At 44.9% G+C, this 16,365-nt stretch overlaps 1 protein-coding gene across 3 annotated transcripts in view; it reads left to right on the top strand.

The window, feature by feature from the left end:
* The window catches only part of NUP98 (nucleoporin 98 and 96 precursor), a 41,133-nt gene extending 25,659 nt beyond the window's left edge, over positions 1 to 15,474 (top strand). For all 3 annotated transcript variants that reach the window (XM_075050336.1, XM_075050333.1, XM_075050334.1), the window contains exons 21-33: positions 3,120 to 3,296; positions 4,063 to 4,216; positions 5,522 to 5,942; positions 6,750 to 6,979; positions 7,296 to 7,565; positions 8,196 to 8,353; positions 8,587 to 8,730; positions 9,909 to 10,051; positions 10,599 to 10,820; positions 11,779 to 12,020; positions 12,524 to 12,678; positions 13,157 to 13,268; positions 13,847 to 15,474. In XM_075050336.1, the coding sequence (XP_074906437.1) occupies positions 3,120 to 3,296; positions 4,063 to 4,216; positions 5,522 to 5,942; positions 6,750 to 6,979; positions 7,296 to 7,565; positions 8,196 to 8,353; positions 8,587 to 8,730; positions 9,909 to 10,051; positions 10,599 to 10,820; positions 11,779 to 12,020; positions 12,524 to 12,678; positions 13,157 to 13,268; positions 13,847 to 14,064 (2,646 nt within the window). In that variant the 3' untranslated portion in view covers positions 14,065 to 15,474. The remainder of the gene's footprint in view (positions 1 to 3,119; positions 3,297 to 4,062; positions 4,217 to 5,521; positions 5,943 to 6,749; positions 6,980 to 7,295; positions 7,566 to 8,195; positions 8,354 to 8,586; positions 8,731 to 9,908; positions 10,052 to 10,598; positions 10,821 to 11,778; positions 12,021 to 12,523; positions 12,679 to 13,156; positions 13,269 to 13,846) is intronic.
* Positions 15,475 to 16,365: the final 891 nt, after the last annotated feature.

The following is a 16,365-nucleotide window of genomic DNA, read 5'->3' as shown; positions in this document are numbered from 1 at the left end:
CGGAGCTTGCAGCTCCCTGAGGCATAGATCATGTGCCAAGGCGCTGCTTGGCATGTGGCCGGTGTTCATGATGTGTCATAGCATGGGGAAGCGGAGGAGGAGAGTTTTATTTCTGCATCTCTGAAGTCAAAGCATGAAAAACAGCTTAAGAGGCAGTACTGTCAAATAGGTTGAACACTTTTTTCTTTTGGGGCTTTTTGGTTTTTTTCTTTATTGTGCTGGATCTAGTCCTTTTGAAACCAGGAGACGTTATAGCAGTATTTCTCTTTGTTGGCCAATGGCTTTGGGTAATCTAGAGCCATTCTGGACAAGGGTCTCTGTTGGTAGTGTCAGATGATACAACAAATCACACTTCGTCACTGCTTGTGCAAAAGAACCATTTCGTTACTTTTGTGGTAGGAAAACATTAAATCAACGTGGAGTTGTTTTTAATCTTACATAGTCTGTGATCTAGTTATAACCTTTGTAGAAATGCCTGAGCCGTTCCACTCTGCCACTTTAGGTCTCCATGCAGGTTAGAGGGGCCCAAAATAAAGGTCTGGCAGCAGCAGTTCACCTGAACACCTTTCAGTACAGCCAGCGCTGGTGCGTTTCAGGATCCCAGTAGTAGGAGTCCTGATGGCCGTACAAGCAGAGAGCCAGTAACAGTGCAGTCCACTCTTTGAGCGGAACATACTACTGTAGTGACAGATGAGGTGAGCTGCCACCTCTTCTATGGATTCTGCTTTGGAGAATCCCAAAGTAGTGTACAGCTGCTGCTTTATTGCTCCTCCTGGCTCACTGGCTAATTAAAACCTGCTAGTTCATCCTGCTCTCATAAAATACATTCCTTAAGCATTTGCATGTTATTTGAGATTAACACATGGCTGTCTGTAACAGACTTGCCTGTGTGTACCACCTTTCAGTTTTCCTTCTTGCTTCTTGTTCAGATTAATGGGAACCAGAGCTGATGTTTTAAGCAGTCAAAAATACTGGGAATACGTGTGACTTATTCAGGCCTGTCTTATAGATTGAAATGTACTTAGCAAAAACTTGTCCAGGTTAATTAACCTCTTTGATTTGCATACCATTAATTAAGGTTTTCATTTCTGAAAATAGGAAAAACATCTAGCTTAATTTCCGAAACCTCTGAGAAACTCATACCATGGTTTAAAAGCTTGTCAAGCTCTTGTTGTGTAAAGCATCTGAAAATATTATTCTTTGGTTTGTAAAAAGCATTTAGGATCTAGACTTGTTTGGGGGTTTGTTTTTTTTTCTTCCTTCACTAACTTGAATATTAATGAATTTATTAATGTTGCAAGGTCCACGGGAAATAGTTACACCGGGGACCTGGCTGCATTAAAGCACAATGAAGGCAATAGTGAAACTTTTGTGTTTGTAACCATATTTTGACTTGTAAATCTGTTCTGCATACTGTAGGCATACTCAGATACCCCTAGCTAAGGCTCTTTCTGTGTCTGCCATTAAGTTCTATCTTTACAGACCCCTTAGTCTAATTTTATCTGCCTCATCTGATAACCTTCATTGCATTTCTTGGTGGATTCTAATGAGCTAAGAAGCAGCCATTTGAATATGCTCTTAAATTCCTTAGCATGATTTCCAGTGTACTATCTGCCACGGTTTCTTTGCTCATATATATGCATTGCTCCAGAGCGTTGCTTCAGCAGTCTGTACGTTGTTGCTTTTGGAAACTAAGTAAGCTGTAGGCATGAATCTTTCACAGGACTCTCCTGTCTAAGCAGCAGGAGTGGTTAGACTAGAGCAAAACCAGTGCGCTGCAGCCCAGGTTTGGGATTAGAGCCCATGAGGAACCAAAGGGTCACCTGGTTAGAACCTGAAGGCCATTCAGTTAACGTGGACACATGCTAATTACTCCTGGGCCAGGTGCTTCTTTCAGGGTGGCCTGTTAGCTGCATAATACCAGCAGTGAATGGCATTCTCCAGGAGTTTTTGTCCTGTCAAACAGTTCCTGGTAGCAGAGCTGACAAATAGTTGAATGGCTTGCAGCACGCTGCCACGCTCTGTGATTTGGTACCGGCTCAGGGGGGCTCACTGCAATGTGCTGTCAGGAGACCCTGCTGTCATCACAGTCAGCATGCTGGGCAGAACCAGAGGCAGTGACAGTGGTAAGAGTTAATTCAGATACGTGCTCGTTGTTTGTACTGGCTGAACGTTTTCTGGCCCTGCTTGGAGTGTGAGTACAAGTTGTCTGAAGTGATTGAAGGTGTGTAGAGGTCACATCAGGCTCATCACAAAGGTGATGCCATGCGATTGCCTTCAGGAAAAAACTCATAAAATTAATTCTTCCTCTTGCCTTGGACTAGCAGTAGAGTTGAGAAATTTAGCTGCAGATTGGAAGAAGACAACTACTATATTTAACTTTCTAACTGCTGATGTGCTGGTGATAAGCAGAATATTGTTGGAAAAAACCCACAACTTTCCAGTCCAATGACAGTTGTGTCCTGGTTTAAAATTAACAAAAAAAAAAAAAACAACTTTACACATACATGTGTGCACACACCCACTCTGTGGCCCAGCCTTTTGTTAAGTTCTTTGTGGAATATAGACTCAGTTTTTAATTTGTACTACGTCACAGCTGGGGAAAAAAAAAGCAGATATTACAGTGACTCATCTGCTCATCAGCCACCAGTGGTATCACACATTAATGCTGGAGAATCGCTGCTTTTAAACTGGTTGCTCAGTCATCTGAGATGTCCCAGGCTGAACATAGGTACAGGAAACTTTTCTTTGTGTGATTTTTGAGGGAGAAGGGGAGGAAGGCAGGATACACAAAACTCTCTTTCTTTCTGTTGGTCACATGAAAAATGGAAAGCTGAAGAATAGTTTCTTAAACTGAATGGCAGAACTTGGGAAACTTCAGGAGGGCATCACTAAACCATGACTTCTCCTTCACTTTAACTTGCGCTGTTATGTTACAACTCTGAAGAAAATGGGAATAGGTTATAAATATTCATCTCTAAACCTAATGTGGAGTCTTGACACAAGCAAGGGAGTACTCCTCTTCATTTGCAGGTGATTGTTGAAACTATTAAATACTCTTTCTCGGCAAGCTGTTGCAATCTGCTGTTGTCTGATGTGGCCTCTGCATGTGTCTGCAGACCCCAGAAGTGGAGCAGCTGGGCAGGGTTGTGGAACTGGACAGTGATATGGCAGACATCACCCAGGAGCCTCCCCAGGAGTCCACTGTAGCAGATAACATGATAGAAGAGCAGGAGGCAGTGCCTGCTTCAACTCACATCGCATCAACCCTGGGTATTAACCCACATGTCTTGCAGGTTAGTGTCTTGCAACTTCCTTTGTCTGAAAGAGAGTACTTGGTAATACTTCTCACTAACTTCTCAGTTTGCCTCCCCAAGTGTACTTACATACCAACTTGTAATAAACTATACATCACACATATAGTACAATTAAAACTTACACGTTAGACTTGTGTTTCTGTGGTAAATCTTTTTAGGCATGAAAAGTTTAATGCAGAAATGAAAATTGTCTTAAGGCCAGAATTCAGATTTCCAAATTCTGAAGTGTGGGCAATGTGATAAGCTAAACTAATATCTAGGCACAACTGCCTTGGGACCAGTTTGTGGAAAACAAGGTAATAGGATAACTGGTCTTGATTTGGGTTTTGGTGTTTGTGATTGGTTGGTGAAAGGATAGTACCTGGAACACTTGTGGGCTTCTACCTGTGTTTTTAATTTGTAAACATAAGGAAAGCATAGTGGAGTTAAGTAAGCTGAAAAACAAGTAAATAGAGCTAAGATCTAAGAAAACATGATTATTTTAGGACTTCACACCTATCCTAACAAGTACTGTGACACTGATGTAACTACTAGTTTGTAAAAGGTTAGCATCAACTGGCAAGCTTGCTGTCAGTTCTCCTGAACTGTGTGCCTTCACTGTTACTTGAAATATTTGTGGCTTGAGTGTTTGGTCATGTGCAGCACATAGAAATTATCTTGGTTGGGAAAGGAGCTGATTAGATCAGTTAGCTTCTGCTGTGAGAATGATTGCTAATGTGCAGGCTTGACTTATCACCTTTTTTAGATTATGAAAGCTTCCTTGCTTGCTGATGAAGATGACCTAGACTTGATCCTGGATCATTATCCTGGGAAGCAACCTGTAAAAATGGATACTTCTCAAGAGATCTGTTCTCCGAGGCTCCCTATTTCAAAATCACAAGGACAGAAAAGATACTCGGGTATTGTGAGAAACCACATGCTGCTTGAAGAAAGAGTCTAATTCTGATACTAAGAGGCAAAATCCTATGACTGGCTGAACATATGGTAGAACAGTTGTGTGCTGTGGTGGGTTAGCTTTGGCCAGCAGCCAGATGCTCACCCAGCTGCTCTCTCACTCCCCCTCCTCAACAGGACAGAGGGAGAAAACTGGATGAAAAAAGGGTTAAGATAAAAACAGGGAGATTGTTTTGCTTGTGACAGTAACTGATAAGCAGGCTTGACTTGAGTAAAATGAATTTATTGCCAGTTAAAATAGGTTTGGGTAGTGAGAAACAAAGACAAATTAAAACAACACTTTCCTACCCTGCCCCTGCTTTCCCAGGCTCAACTTCCCTCCTTCGTTCCCGACTCCTTTATCTCCTGCCCACTCCAGGGGGTCAGTGGGGATGGGAATAAGGGATTGCAGTCAGTCCAGAGCAGTTCCTCTTTACCACTCCTTCTTCCTCACACTTTTCCCCTACTCCAGTGTGAGTTGTCTTCTGAGGGCTGCTGAGAAAATACCTGCTCTGGTGCTGGAGCATCTCTTCCCCTCCTCTTTCTCTTGACCTCATGTTCCCACTGCCGTTTTCACTTTTCTTTTTCTGCCTCTCTGGCATTTTTTGCCCTTTTTTAAGTTCTCACAAAGGCACCACCAACTTTGCTGATTGGTTCAGAGGTGCCACAAACTGCCCTGATGGGCCCATCTGTGTCCAACACAGGGTGGCCCCTGGCCTCTTCTCATAGAGACCACCCCTGCAGCACCCCTGCTACCAAAACCTTGCTGTTTACACTCAATACAGCCACAAACTGGTGATTTCAATAGGAATAATACCTCTAGTAACAAGCATGGAGTTGCTTCCTGAATTAAATGGGCAGACCTGAGATGTTTTTGTGGGGACAGTTTCAGCCCTGTTCCTGTTAATAGCAATCAGCGTCTAATCTCTCTATGAGATGCTTCTGTTCTAATGGTCCGACTATGACAATACCTGTTAAATTAGTGACTTCTTTGGATACTGTGAATTTTGGAGTGAGACTGGCTGTGTACTGTTCTTAGTGTAATACCATGTGCTTTAGTTTGGATAATGCAAAGCAGGCTGTGCATGGTGGGTTTTGCAGTTCTCAGTACTGCAGATAATCACACTTAGCTATGTGTTACCATCACAAACCATGGCAAATGTTTTCACTGGCTGCCTAAGTACTAAAATACCTTTAAAATATCAGAAATGTACTGCCTGAGAAGGGAGTACCCCATTCACTTAAACGTTCTTCCTGCTTCTTCCCTCTAGTTGGTGGGCTGCTGCAATCCAAATTTGCTAATGTAATTTTCCAATCACCGAATGCTGCTCTGCAAGACTTCAAGGGACCAAGGACTTCAAGCAGTCCTCCTTCTGTTGCCCTTTGGTCAGCGACTTCTCCATTAGCATCTACATTCTCCGTACCACCATCAGTCCCTGAGGTACAGATGAAAACAGTTGGTGTCCGCAGGCAGCAGGGGCTTGTACCTCTGGAAAAGTCCATCACCTATGGAAAAGGGAAACTACTGATGGATATGGCACTCTTCATGGGGCGCTCATTTCGTGTTGGTTGGGGACCCAACTGGACACTTGTCAATTGTGGAGATAAGTTGAGTGGATCAAGTGAAATGGAAGATCTTCAATGTGAGACTGTGGAGTATGGATTCCTGCCAACTCCTGTTGCTCCAAAATCGTGAGTAGTAGTTTCCTTCAGGATGGTTCTGACATCCTCCCTCTTCATGTTTGAAAGAATCTTGATTGTAACTTGATACTTTTTTGAAATTCAGCTTAATATTCATTTTGATATGCAGAAGTGGTGCAAAATCATGTTAGCCATGGAGATTTCCTTCAGGTTGCTACTTTACAAAACTGTATCTCAAAGGCCTGGAATAGTGTAATAAGGGTTGTTACTTTGCACCATCATCCAGCAAAAGGTTAAAGAGGGAAAGTTCAAAATTGTTGTTCAGGAAGCTTCTAATCTGCTGTTGATCTTCCCTGAGGATATCTGCCCTACCTAAAAAATTTCTTGTTTAGCTTCTGAATTCAGATGCCTTCAATTCTGCTTGTATATAAAGCAGTATACAGACCTTTCCTGGGCTACATAACTCCATACCTAAACTTGACTGGAATATAGCTAGATGTTCTACCATTTAAGTCTTCCAAAAAGCTTGTTCAGTTGATGTTCTCCAGCATATCTGATTTGCTGGCAGAATGAGGTGCTCTCACAAAATGCAGTGGGGTATGGCAAGGTGTGCTAATGGCCTTTTAAGAGCTGGAAGCACCCAGTTCAGTGATGTTTATTTGCTAAAGTCTGGTTCTGAATCCCAGACTGTAAGCAGGTTCTTCATACCTAGCTGTTGACCTTGGTCATCTGTCTTACTGTCTTTAAGCTAAAATTAGGACAAGCTGCACAATGCAGCTGCTCCGTGATGGGTGCAGCTCGCTTGCAGGGAGAACAGTTCAGAACATTGCTACCTGGTTTTATCTTCTTTTTCTCCAGACTCTCAGAATCTTCTTTCAAGGTTCATGTGGAGAAGCTGAGCTTAGAACAACGGAAGATGGACAGAGGCAAACAGCTGTATCTCATCCCTCTGGAGATAAAGCTGAAGCATAGCACTGTCCATATGGATGAGCACTGTCCTCTTCTAGAGCCCAACCCAGGAGTTTCTGCTATTCACGACTATGCTGACTGGGTTAGGAAGGCATCTGAGGATCCTGCTGTGACAGAAGGCGAGTATGGAATAATTCTTTTCATGATGATGATAGCGAATCTGGAAAACTGTCCCATTCAGGTTAATTTCAGGTTGCATCAGAGCAGTGAAATATGAATAAAACAGAAAAATTGACTGTACCTCAGCATTCTTTCTGAAAGCATAAGCATGGTGGTTGGCATTGGGGAGCTAGCTGACTTCCTGCGTTGACTTGTAACAGTAGGATATCCTTCAAGATATCCTACAAGGTTATGCTTATAATCTTATATGAGTCCTCTCTAAATATTCTTCTGTATGTTTTCACTCTTGATGACTGAGTAACTCTGTCCTGACAGCTGTTGTGAAGCACTGGTGCTTGGCGTGGACTTTATGTGAAGCGATTTGGGGGAACCTGAGAGAGTTAGAGGCCAGCTTGGAGGACCCTAGTGAATACATCCTGGCCCTGGAGCGTAGGAAAGCCTTCTCTCGCTGGCTCTCAGAGACTGCTGCAGGACGAATTGAGGAGGAAGTCTCTTTGTCCCGACACAGTAATCACATAGAGGCTGTGTTCAGCTGCCTTACTGGGAAGAGAATTGGTGAAGCTTGCAGGCTGGCACAGCAGTCAGGTAAGATGCTTAAATCTCTCTGTTTTTTGCGGGGAGGAGGAAGGGAGACACATAAAGAGAATTTAAACTTTGAGAGCTGATAGTAACTGGCCACTCTGAGTATGGAGTTTTCCCTTGTCAGACAGTGATTAAGGTGGGGGCTGGCTTGTCTACTTGCTGCTTGAGTACCTGGTCACATTTACACTGGCTTACTTGTCTGCTCCTCTAGAGTGAGGAAGTGATGCTGTATTGCATTTGGAACTGGTTTTTTGCATAGTATCTCCTTTGAATGTTTTTTTAATTACTGTTATTTTTAATTGCACTTCTGTTAAGCCACTTTACATTTGTTTTAAAAACATATATTTTCAGAGCCTAATGGCTAGTTTCATCTTGGTCTTTTATGTCGGCTCACATCTTAAAACTTCCGTTCATTTGTTTCCTTTGGGGAATCTGTCCTTCCCATTCCTTTGTCTTCTCCCCCACCCGCATTCTAGTAGGTGTTTGCACAGTGGTTTATTTGATGAGAAATTGTGCACAAAAAACAATCGTGCAGCTATAGGCTGATCAGAGTGCCCCACAACTTGGAAACAGATAGCTGTGGCACAGGTAGGCGGGAGGATTTAGCTCATGTGCTGTTGTCTTCTGTTCCAGGTGATCACAGGCTTGCTCTGCTCCTCTCCCAGCTGGCAGGTAGCCAGCCCATTCGGGACCTCCTCACCATGCAACTGGTGGACTGGCACAGGCTGCAGGCAGACTGCTTCATCCAGGAAGAGAGACTGCGGATCTTTGCCCTGCTTGCAGGAAAGCCTGTAAGTTCTGTTACTTGGCTGTTTTGTCATTGGCTTGACTTCCCCTTCTTGACAACGGTACATTTAAGCTGTGACACTCAACCACAGCACATGGTACATGGCAGGAAGGAGTACAAGGTGTTGACCTGTTTGTTTTTTTTTTTTTACTAACGTAACCTCGTGGTCTTGCATGCCTGGTATGTACTGACCATTGTGCAGTAAGTTTGACTAAACTTAGTCATTTGTTTCTTTAGGTGTGGCAGTTATCGGAGAGAATAAGTATCAATGTATGCTCGCTGCTGGACTGGAAGCGTTGCATGGCTGTCCACCTCTGGTACCTGCTTCCTCCAACAGCTTCTATTTCCAAGGCACTTGCCATGTATGAGTCAGCGTTTCAGGTAGGTCAGTCATGCATGGCTAAAAGGAGTTGTCTGTCTGATGCTGCACTGAGATTTCTGCAAGCAGTCAATTGTTGCTGCGGAGGTGCTGAGTATGGAATTGCGTATGGGTTCATTATTTCAGTTGTCACAGTGTCGGATTCCTTCACCTGCTTTAGTGATGAGTTTTTGCAGCAGTTCGCTTTGATAGGAATGTTCCTTCCCCCACTGGCATGGGAATAAAGCACTGGGGTTGAATCTGTTGGTAATTCTAGTCACTTGAGAAGCTTAGGACCTGCTCTTTAGGGCGTTCTGGTAGTGACTTATTTGAAGCCTATCTCCCACTGGTTAGGTGTTTTCAGATGTTTGATAGCTAGACAAAATTAGGAAGATGGATAGTGGCTGGCAGCAGGAAGGCCATTTGAGCTAGGTAGCCAGTCAGCTTTCCCAGTGTGATGATTAATACCCAGCTGCCTGACTTCCAAAATAGCCTTTGCCAAACCATACTCCCTGTTCCACTTGCTGTTTCTACAGCAAATGTGGAAGCTATCCTACAGACAGTGCATGGCTACATGCATTATGCAAAGCCTTGTTTGTTGCTGTAGAGCTGTCAGCCTCTGTATACAAAAAGACAAAGGGTTCTGTTGAAAAAAATGTTTAATCATTCAACTAAAGATAATTCGCCCCTTGATCTGTATGCCTAAAGATAGCCCAAGTGCAGCATCAAGTCTAGTAACTTCTAATTGATGCTTGCTTAATGCTGCAGGAATATTCAGTGTTATCTTTGTACGTGGTATGTCAGTATAATGTGTTCATCACTTCAAAACACCAAGCTTTAGTTTTATCATGACTTGAACTTAAGATGCTGCTAGGTTAGAACGTGGGTGTGGTCTCGCTGCAGCCCGATGATGTGGAGGAAAAGTGGATACAGCTCGTTTCCAGGACTTCACGTAAGAGGGCTAATAACTGGAAACCAGCAGGACATGGAGCGCTCTTCCAAATGCAGGTCTAGTGTTCTTGCCAGCAGTGAAAACATCAGGAGGATTTTGGTGACCCAGAGTGGTTAGATGGTATGGAAGACAACAGTTCTGCAGTTCACTGCCCTGTAAAACGGTTCTTGTTGACTCAGTGTGTTTCGTGCTGCTGGCTTAGCTGTCCAGATTCTATCTTTAAACTTACTGTTACAACTATTTCTTTAGAACACACCGGAGTGTGAAAAATATGCCTGCTGTCCCCTGCCTCCTTACCTAGAAGGTTCTGGTTGTGTAATTGAAGAAGATGATAATGCAGGAAGACCTTTGAGAGATGTCTGTTTCCATTTGTTAAAGCTCTACAGTGACAGGTGAAAAACTATTTTTCTAAATTTGATCAGTCAGGGACTTCTTGAATTCCCAGTCCAGGGCTATGAAATCAACTTCAGTGTTTACTGAACCACTGACAAAAATCTGCCTTGCATGTACACCCTTACAGAATGTGGTGACACTGCTGGTGATAGCATAGATGATGAAACTTAAGCTTTGGAGCACAACTGTGGGTTGTTTTTTTTCCTTAAGTGTTTTCTGAGTCTGAAGAGTGCAGTAATCTTGCTTTACCATAGTTGCCTTTGAGATTGAGGCATTGAGAAATCTACAGGAAGAGCACGTACAAAAGAAAAGGCTGTGACAGTCTGGATGCAGACTTAAAAGAAGAGCAAAAGGATTTTAACAGTTGGTCCTATCTCTTTTTTTTTTTTCCAAGTAAAACAAAAACCCCAAAACCCACACCCACATAAATCACATATATAGAATAATTGGAGGTTGGTGAAGGGAAGGCACTAAGTAGCACCAGTTTCTGATTTTATTATGTGGATACAGTTAGCTATTTTATGTTGCAAATATTTTTCCCTACAGGCACTATGATCTTGACCAGCTGCTTGATCCCAGGAGTGTGACATCTGACCCTCTGGACTATCGTCTCAGTTGGCACCTGTGGGAAGTGCTCAGAGCCCTGAATTATACCCATCTATTCAAGCAGAGTCAAGGAGTGCTGAATGCTAGCTATGCTGCCCAGCTTGAAAGTGAAGGGCTTTGGGAATGGGCTGTTTTTATACTGCTGCATGAGCCTGATAAGCAGTGAGTAAAAAATTTTTTTTACTATTTTTTTTTTTCCTTGAAAATGTGTTCTCTGTTTTATAGACCTGCTATGTATACTGTAATTATCGTGGCTTCTCTCACATTAAACTGGAACTGCACAGCTGGAGAACTTCATGCCACTTGTAATCCCAGCACACAGTTTTTACAAGTGGCATGAATAATTCTGCTTAGTTAAATGTCTTGTTAGATGTTAAATAGTATTGTGTTGTAATGACTAACTGCTGAACGGTGCTATAGAAGCAGATCTCATAGTCATTTTGATATCCTGTGGCTCTGTATCTTGTCTCAGGCTTAGCAAGCTTATGATGTTCAAGAACTTGTCATGAAAACATCATTAATGCAAAATACTAGAACTGTTCCCATTGGAGCTGAAGAGAAGCATGTGTGTTTGAAAGGAAAGCTTGGGAATAACCAAAATGCATGTTTTGCTTCTGTTGTGAAATACAGACTTGACAAAAAATTGTCTTAAATTTGTATATAATACATCTTTTGTGGAAAGGTGTTTTTTGCTGTTAATGTTACCATTTGTTACCAACAGCTACCATTAATACATTGCAATAGAATTTTTTTCCAACCGATAACTTCAAATAGGGCCTGTATATTCCTTTTAGGGGCCTGGATCATACTTAAATGTTCTTAAGCTTACAACATTTGAGATGTCACAAAACACTAGCGATGACTTCATTCTTAGTGGTTAACCTGTACTGAAGGAATTCACCTGATTTTAGAACTTTTCTTAATATCCTGCAGTAAGACTGTTCAAGGCCGGGCAAGGCTGGCTTTTGCCATCTGTTACGCCTCTGCCAGCGCCAATAGGTATAACGCAGCTCTCTGCTGCCTTGTTCAGTCCTCGGCTGCTTGTATTGAACTGTATCTTCTGATGGAGTGATACAAAGGATTGCTTGTTGGAATAACACCTTGTCCTCCCTTCCCCCAGCATACGGGAGAAGGCAGTGCGGGAACTCCTAAACCGGCATTGCGTTCTCTCTGAGACACCAGAGTCTTGGGCCAAGGAGACTTTTCTGACACAGAGGCTCTGCGTTCCCCCAGAGTGGATTCACGAAGCAAAGGCAGTTCGAGCAAGGATGGAGGGTGACAAGCATAAAGAAGCCCTCTTCTTGTTCAAGGCTGGGCACTGGAACCAGTGTCACAAGCTGGTTGTCAGGCACTTAGCCTCAGGTGAGTCTGCTCTCTGAATTTTTTTCAGTCTGTCTTTCGAACAGCACACAAACAGTAGGAACAGAAGTCGTTGGGCGTTAATAGTATCAAGGGGTAGGGCTGTGTTCCTAGCAACAGGGTTAGTAGAGAGTGGCTGGCTGTTTCAAAATAGTTCTCGCTTGATATCTGGCGTGATGATTCTTCACTGCAAACACATGAAAAGGGCAGTGCTTAACCTTCTGTGCATCCACCTTCCTGTGCCAGAGGTGCCTCAGGGAACAAGGGCAGTGGTAGCATTCCTGGAGCCCTGATCCTGTGGGTGTCCCTACTGTAGGAGGTGGGATGGCCTCAGACTTGCCTTTTGTAGGTCATAAATCAAGTATGCGTTTCTGGCTGTGACTGATACTGTCAAGGAATTACAAAACTGACTGACAGTACGGTCCATTAGTTGCTTTTTTCTTTTAACAATGGATGACTTCTAAGAGACCCTTTTACTCTCTTACTGACATGCTCATTCTCTTTAGATGCTATTATTAATGAAAACTACAAGTACCTGAAAGGATTCCTGGAAGATCTTGCCCCTCCAGAGCGTAGTGCACTCATCCAGGACTGGGAGATGGCAGGGCTGGTCTACCTAGATTACATCCGTGTTATTGAGATGCTTGATAGGATTCAACAGGTAACAGACTAAAACAATTGTATTTTTCTTCCTATAGTTTGGAAGCTCATACACGTTCTTGCTTTTAGAATAACCTTTTACTCGCTGTTCAGTACTGACGTTAGTGTTTCCCTTTTGGAGACACTAGCAAACATAATATGGTGCATCTCTGAAAATACAGAGAGGTTTGGTCGATGCTGTCAAAATAAGATGTGGGCTTTGCCCTGCAAACATGCTGTATGGAGCATGACAGTGAGGTAAGTGAAGAAGGAACAAAACTAGCAGTTAGCTGGTTAGTGGGGAGTCTGCATGTCAGTCCCCTCTAATACAGCTCCAGACTTCCCATTTCCACCGCTTCAGGTGTTAACTTCAAGCAGGTTTTAGTGTAGACTGTCTTCTGTTGGATAGATTTGGCTTAGAGTGCACTCGGGCAGTCTGTGAGCAGTTCTGCTGAAAGGCTTTGGGTGACTTGGAGGCTGACTCTCTTGTTTGCTTTCAGCTGGATTGTTCCACCTACGAGCTGGAGCGGTTGCATACCAAAGTGACGTCCCTGTGCAACAGGATAGAGCAGATCCAGTGCCACAGTGCGAAGGACCGCCTGGCTCAGTCAGGTATGGTGACATCAATATCTAGCAGCCCGCTGGGAGAGCCAGCTAGTACTGGCTGTCACCTGGGCTGCCAGTCTATCTGTCCCTTTGCCTGTGCTGAGAAGGAAGGCTGCGGTTGGTGAGGTGAGCCATGTGTTGTTCCAGTAGTTACTGTACCTGCAGCTATTGGTCATTTCAGGCAGGTTTTTTTGGCTGGTTGATGCAGCATCCAGTGTCTGGACTCTTACAACTGTCTGTTGATAAGCAGTAAAATGTCTTGTACATAGTTAGTTTCACAGTGCCAAACAAAGTATGAGTGTGCTTGCAGAAAATGGTCTGGTCTAAGGAATAAGGCCAAATTTTTATTATACTCGTGGAGGAAGTCTGTATGGGGAGAGGAGATGTACTGCTGGAGCTGAGAAAAGGCCAGGTCACACTAGGGCATGGTTCCACCAACCCAGCCTTTGCTCCAAAATTTCCCATGGAATCGCTGCTCAAGTTCACCCCTCCGCAGGGTGAGCTTGTAAGCGCTCATGTGCTAGCTCCCACTCTGGAGCGTGGTGTGGAGCATGAAGAAACATTCCTCTTCCTTCTCTTTCCAGATATGGCCAAGCGTGTTGCTAACCTGCTGCGGGTGGTCCTCAGCCTGCAGCACACCCCAGAGCCCATCTCCGACTCCACGCCTGACCTGCAGCGCGTCCCTCTTCGCCTGCTCGCTCCCCACATCGGAAGGCTGCCTATGCCGGAGGACTATGCCTTGGAGGAGCTCCGCAGCCTCACCCAGTCTTACCTACGGGAGCTGACAGTGGTGACTCACTGAGGAAGAATCCCTTCCACCGATGGACAGTTTTTACCATTTGTTAACCCTTACCCTTGTTTTGAGGGCGAACAACCTCTAGCCACGCAGGTTTTTCCATAGGGGTGTAAAACAGCTTTAGTATGTGGGCTAACGCAGGAGTTTTTGTAACCTGGGGGAGCATTGAGACTGGTTGGACCTTGCTGGCTGGCACCCTCAACCAAACAACGTTTTCCTAGAATCAATAAAACACCTCTTGCCGAACCTGTCTGCAGGCGAGACTGTACCTGTGGAGGGGGGCACGGTGTGGGCTTCAGCTCCTGGCAGATCCTTTTCACTCCTTTCGTTGCGGCGCAGAGGATGGTGAAGCAAGTGCTGGGACAGTTTTCCGTGGGCAGACTCCCACTTTGGTGGGGCTGCACTTGGTAAACCGATGAACCTTTGGCACCTGAACTGACCGCGGATAAGCTTTAACTGGGGCTTTATGTTAAAAGTTTGCTCTGTGGGTGGGGGAGGGAGAAGAAACTTAAGTTCAGAATTGTCTTTTCCTGCATTCTCTTGCTAAGTTGGGGACCTGTGAATGTGTTTTTTCTCTCGTTTCTCCATGCTCTGTCTCCAAAAGCAAAGCAAGCTACTTCCCTGCCTCAGGAGAAAGGGAGGTGACACCTGTGTGTGTGCCTTATGGCGTGCTCTGCGCCGTGTGGGCCTCTGAGGACGGACGTCTCCTGGGTCCTGCATGCAGTAAAACACAGGAGCTTGTCCTAATAGTTGCCGTGTTCCAGGACTCCAGGCTTCTGATGGGTGGGGGCAAATTCTGCGCCAAAAGCAAAACTGCCAAAAGAGGTCACCTGCCCAAGGAGCAGAGCAGCCTGGCTGCCCAGGCGCTTCGGACTTGCCTCTTTGCCGCCGGACAGCTGCCCGTGTAGGTAAGGGGTACGCGCAGCCGCACTGCCACGTGCAGGAGTGCCCGGCACACGCTGTCGTCTCTGTGTTTGCCGTGTCGCTGGGTGACATCGAGCGGAGCCACTGTCCAGCCTAAGAACATCCTGCAAGTGAACAGCTGACTGTGTCAATGTGCTCTGGTGTGTACAGTCTTTACTCTTACTGTGTTTAGAAACTGACTATTTTTGAAAGAAGGAAACAAAAAAAAAAACCAAAAAAAAAAAACAAAAAAAAAAAGAAAAGAAAAGCTGTCTATTGCTCTGCTCTGATTTCAGGGTTGCTGCAGTGGCACCTCCTGCCACAGCCGGCCAGCCAGTGCTGGCAGTGGCCAGCAGCTTCCAGCCTGCCTGGCGCTGCTTTGCATTGGCCCACTGAAGGTCTTTATGCATGAGGATTATGTAAAGGTTTTTATTAAAAAAACAAAAAATATAAATAAATGATCTAGATTATTTTCCTGTCTTTTTGAAAACAATAAATAAAATGTTTATAGTATTCCCACAGTTTCCTTTGCTTTTTAAGTAGGGTTTTGGTTTCATAGGCACGTGTCCCTTGGCTTGTCCCACTTGGGTAGCTTGGGCTGACTCAGGTGGTGGCACAGCTCACAGGACCAGAGGGGGCAGGGGAAAGCTGCACCCTCCTGGAGCTGAATCTATTGAGGGATGTGAGGAGCAACAAGGAAGGTGTTTTCAGGTACGCTTGGTGTGGAACAGGAATGGGGACCTGGTCACAAAGGACGTGAGAAAGGTACTGGATGTCATCTTCATCTTGGTCTTTACTAGTAGGACTGGTCTGAGACCGGTGGGAAGGATCGGAGCGAAGAATACTTGCCTTGATGGAGAGGGCTGAGTCTAGGGAGCACTTAGACCGGGCGTCCCAGGTCTCTGGGACCTGGCAGGGTACACCTGTAAGGGCTGAGGGAGCTGCAAGGCCGCTCCCGTACATTTGAAAGGTCGTGGTGATTGGGGGAGGTTCCTTCGGAGCTTTGGAAGCAAGCAGGAACAGCTGGAATAAAAAAAGTCACCCCTGTCTTGTGGAGGAGGATGTGGGGAGCTGTGGGCTGGTGAGCCTCACCTTGGTCCCTGCTGGGGTGATGCAGCTCGTCCTGGGAACCATTTGCAGAGATGGGAAGGAGAGGGGGGCTGGAGGAGGCTGGGGTGGTGCTGCGGGGGGGGAAAATGTCCTTTCATGGAAGGGGGATTTCTGGAAAGAGGTGAGGGACGGGCCAGGTTACAGCCTCATGGCAAATGGAGGGAAGTGCTTTTCCGTGCAGCACAGAACAGGTTTGTTCAGGCCGAAAACTCTCTGTGTGGGTGTTCAAAAAGGGGTTAAATAAACCACAGATAAATATCCTCAGCTGGGCGCAAATCCAGACCTCTGCTTCCT

This window comes from Buteo buteo, chromosome 18, assembly GCF_964188355.1.
Source record: "Buteo buteo chromosome 18, bButBut1.hap1.1, whole genome shotgun sequence".
Taxonomy (NCBI): Eukaryota; Metazoa; Chordata; class Aves; order Accipitriformes; family Accipitridae; genus Buteo; species Buteo buteo.
The sequence above is the reverse complement of the archived record's forward strand: the minus strand, read 5'-3'. Positions and strand labels throughout refer to the sequence as shown.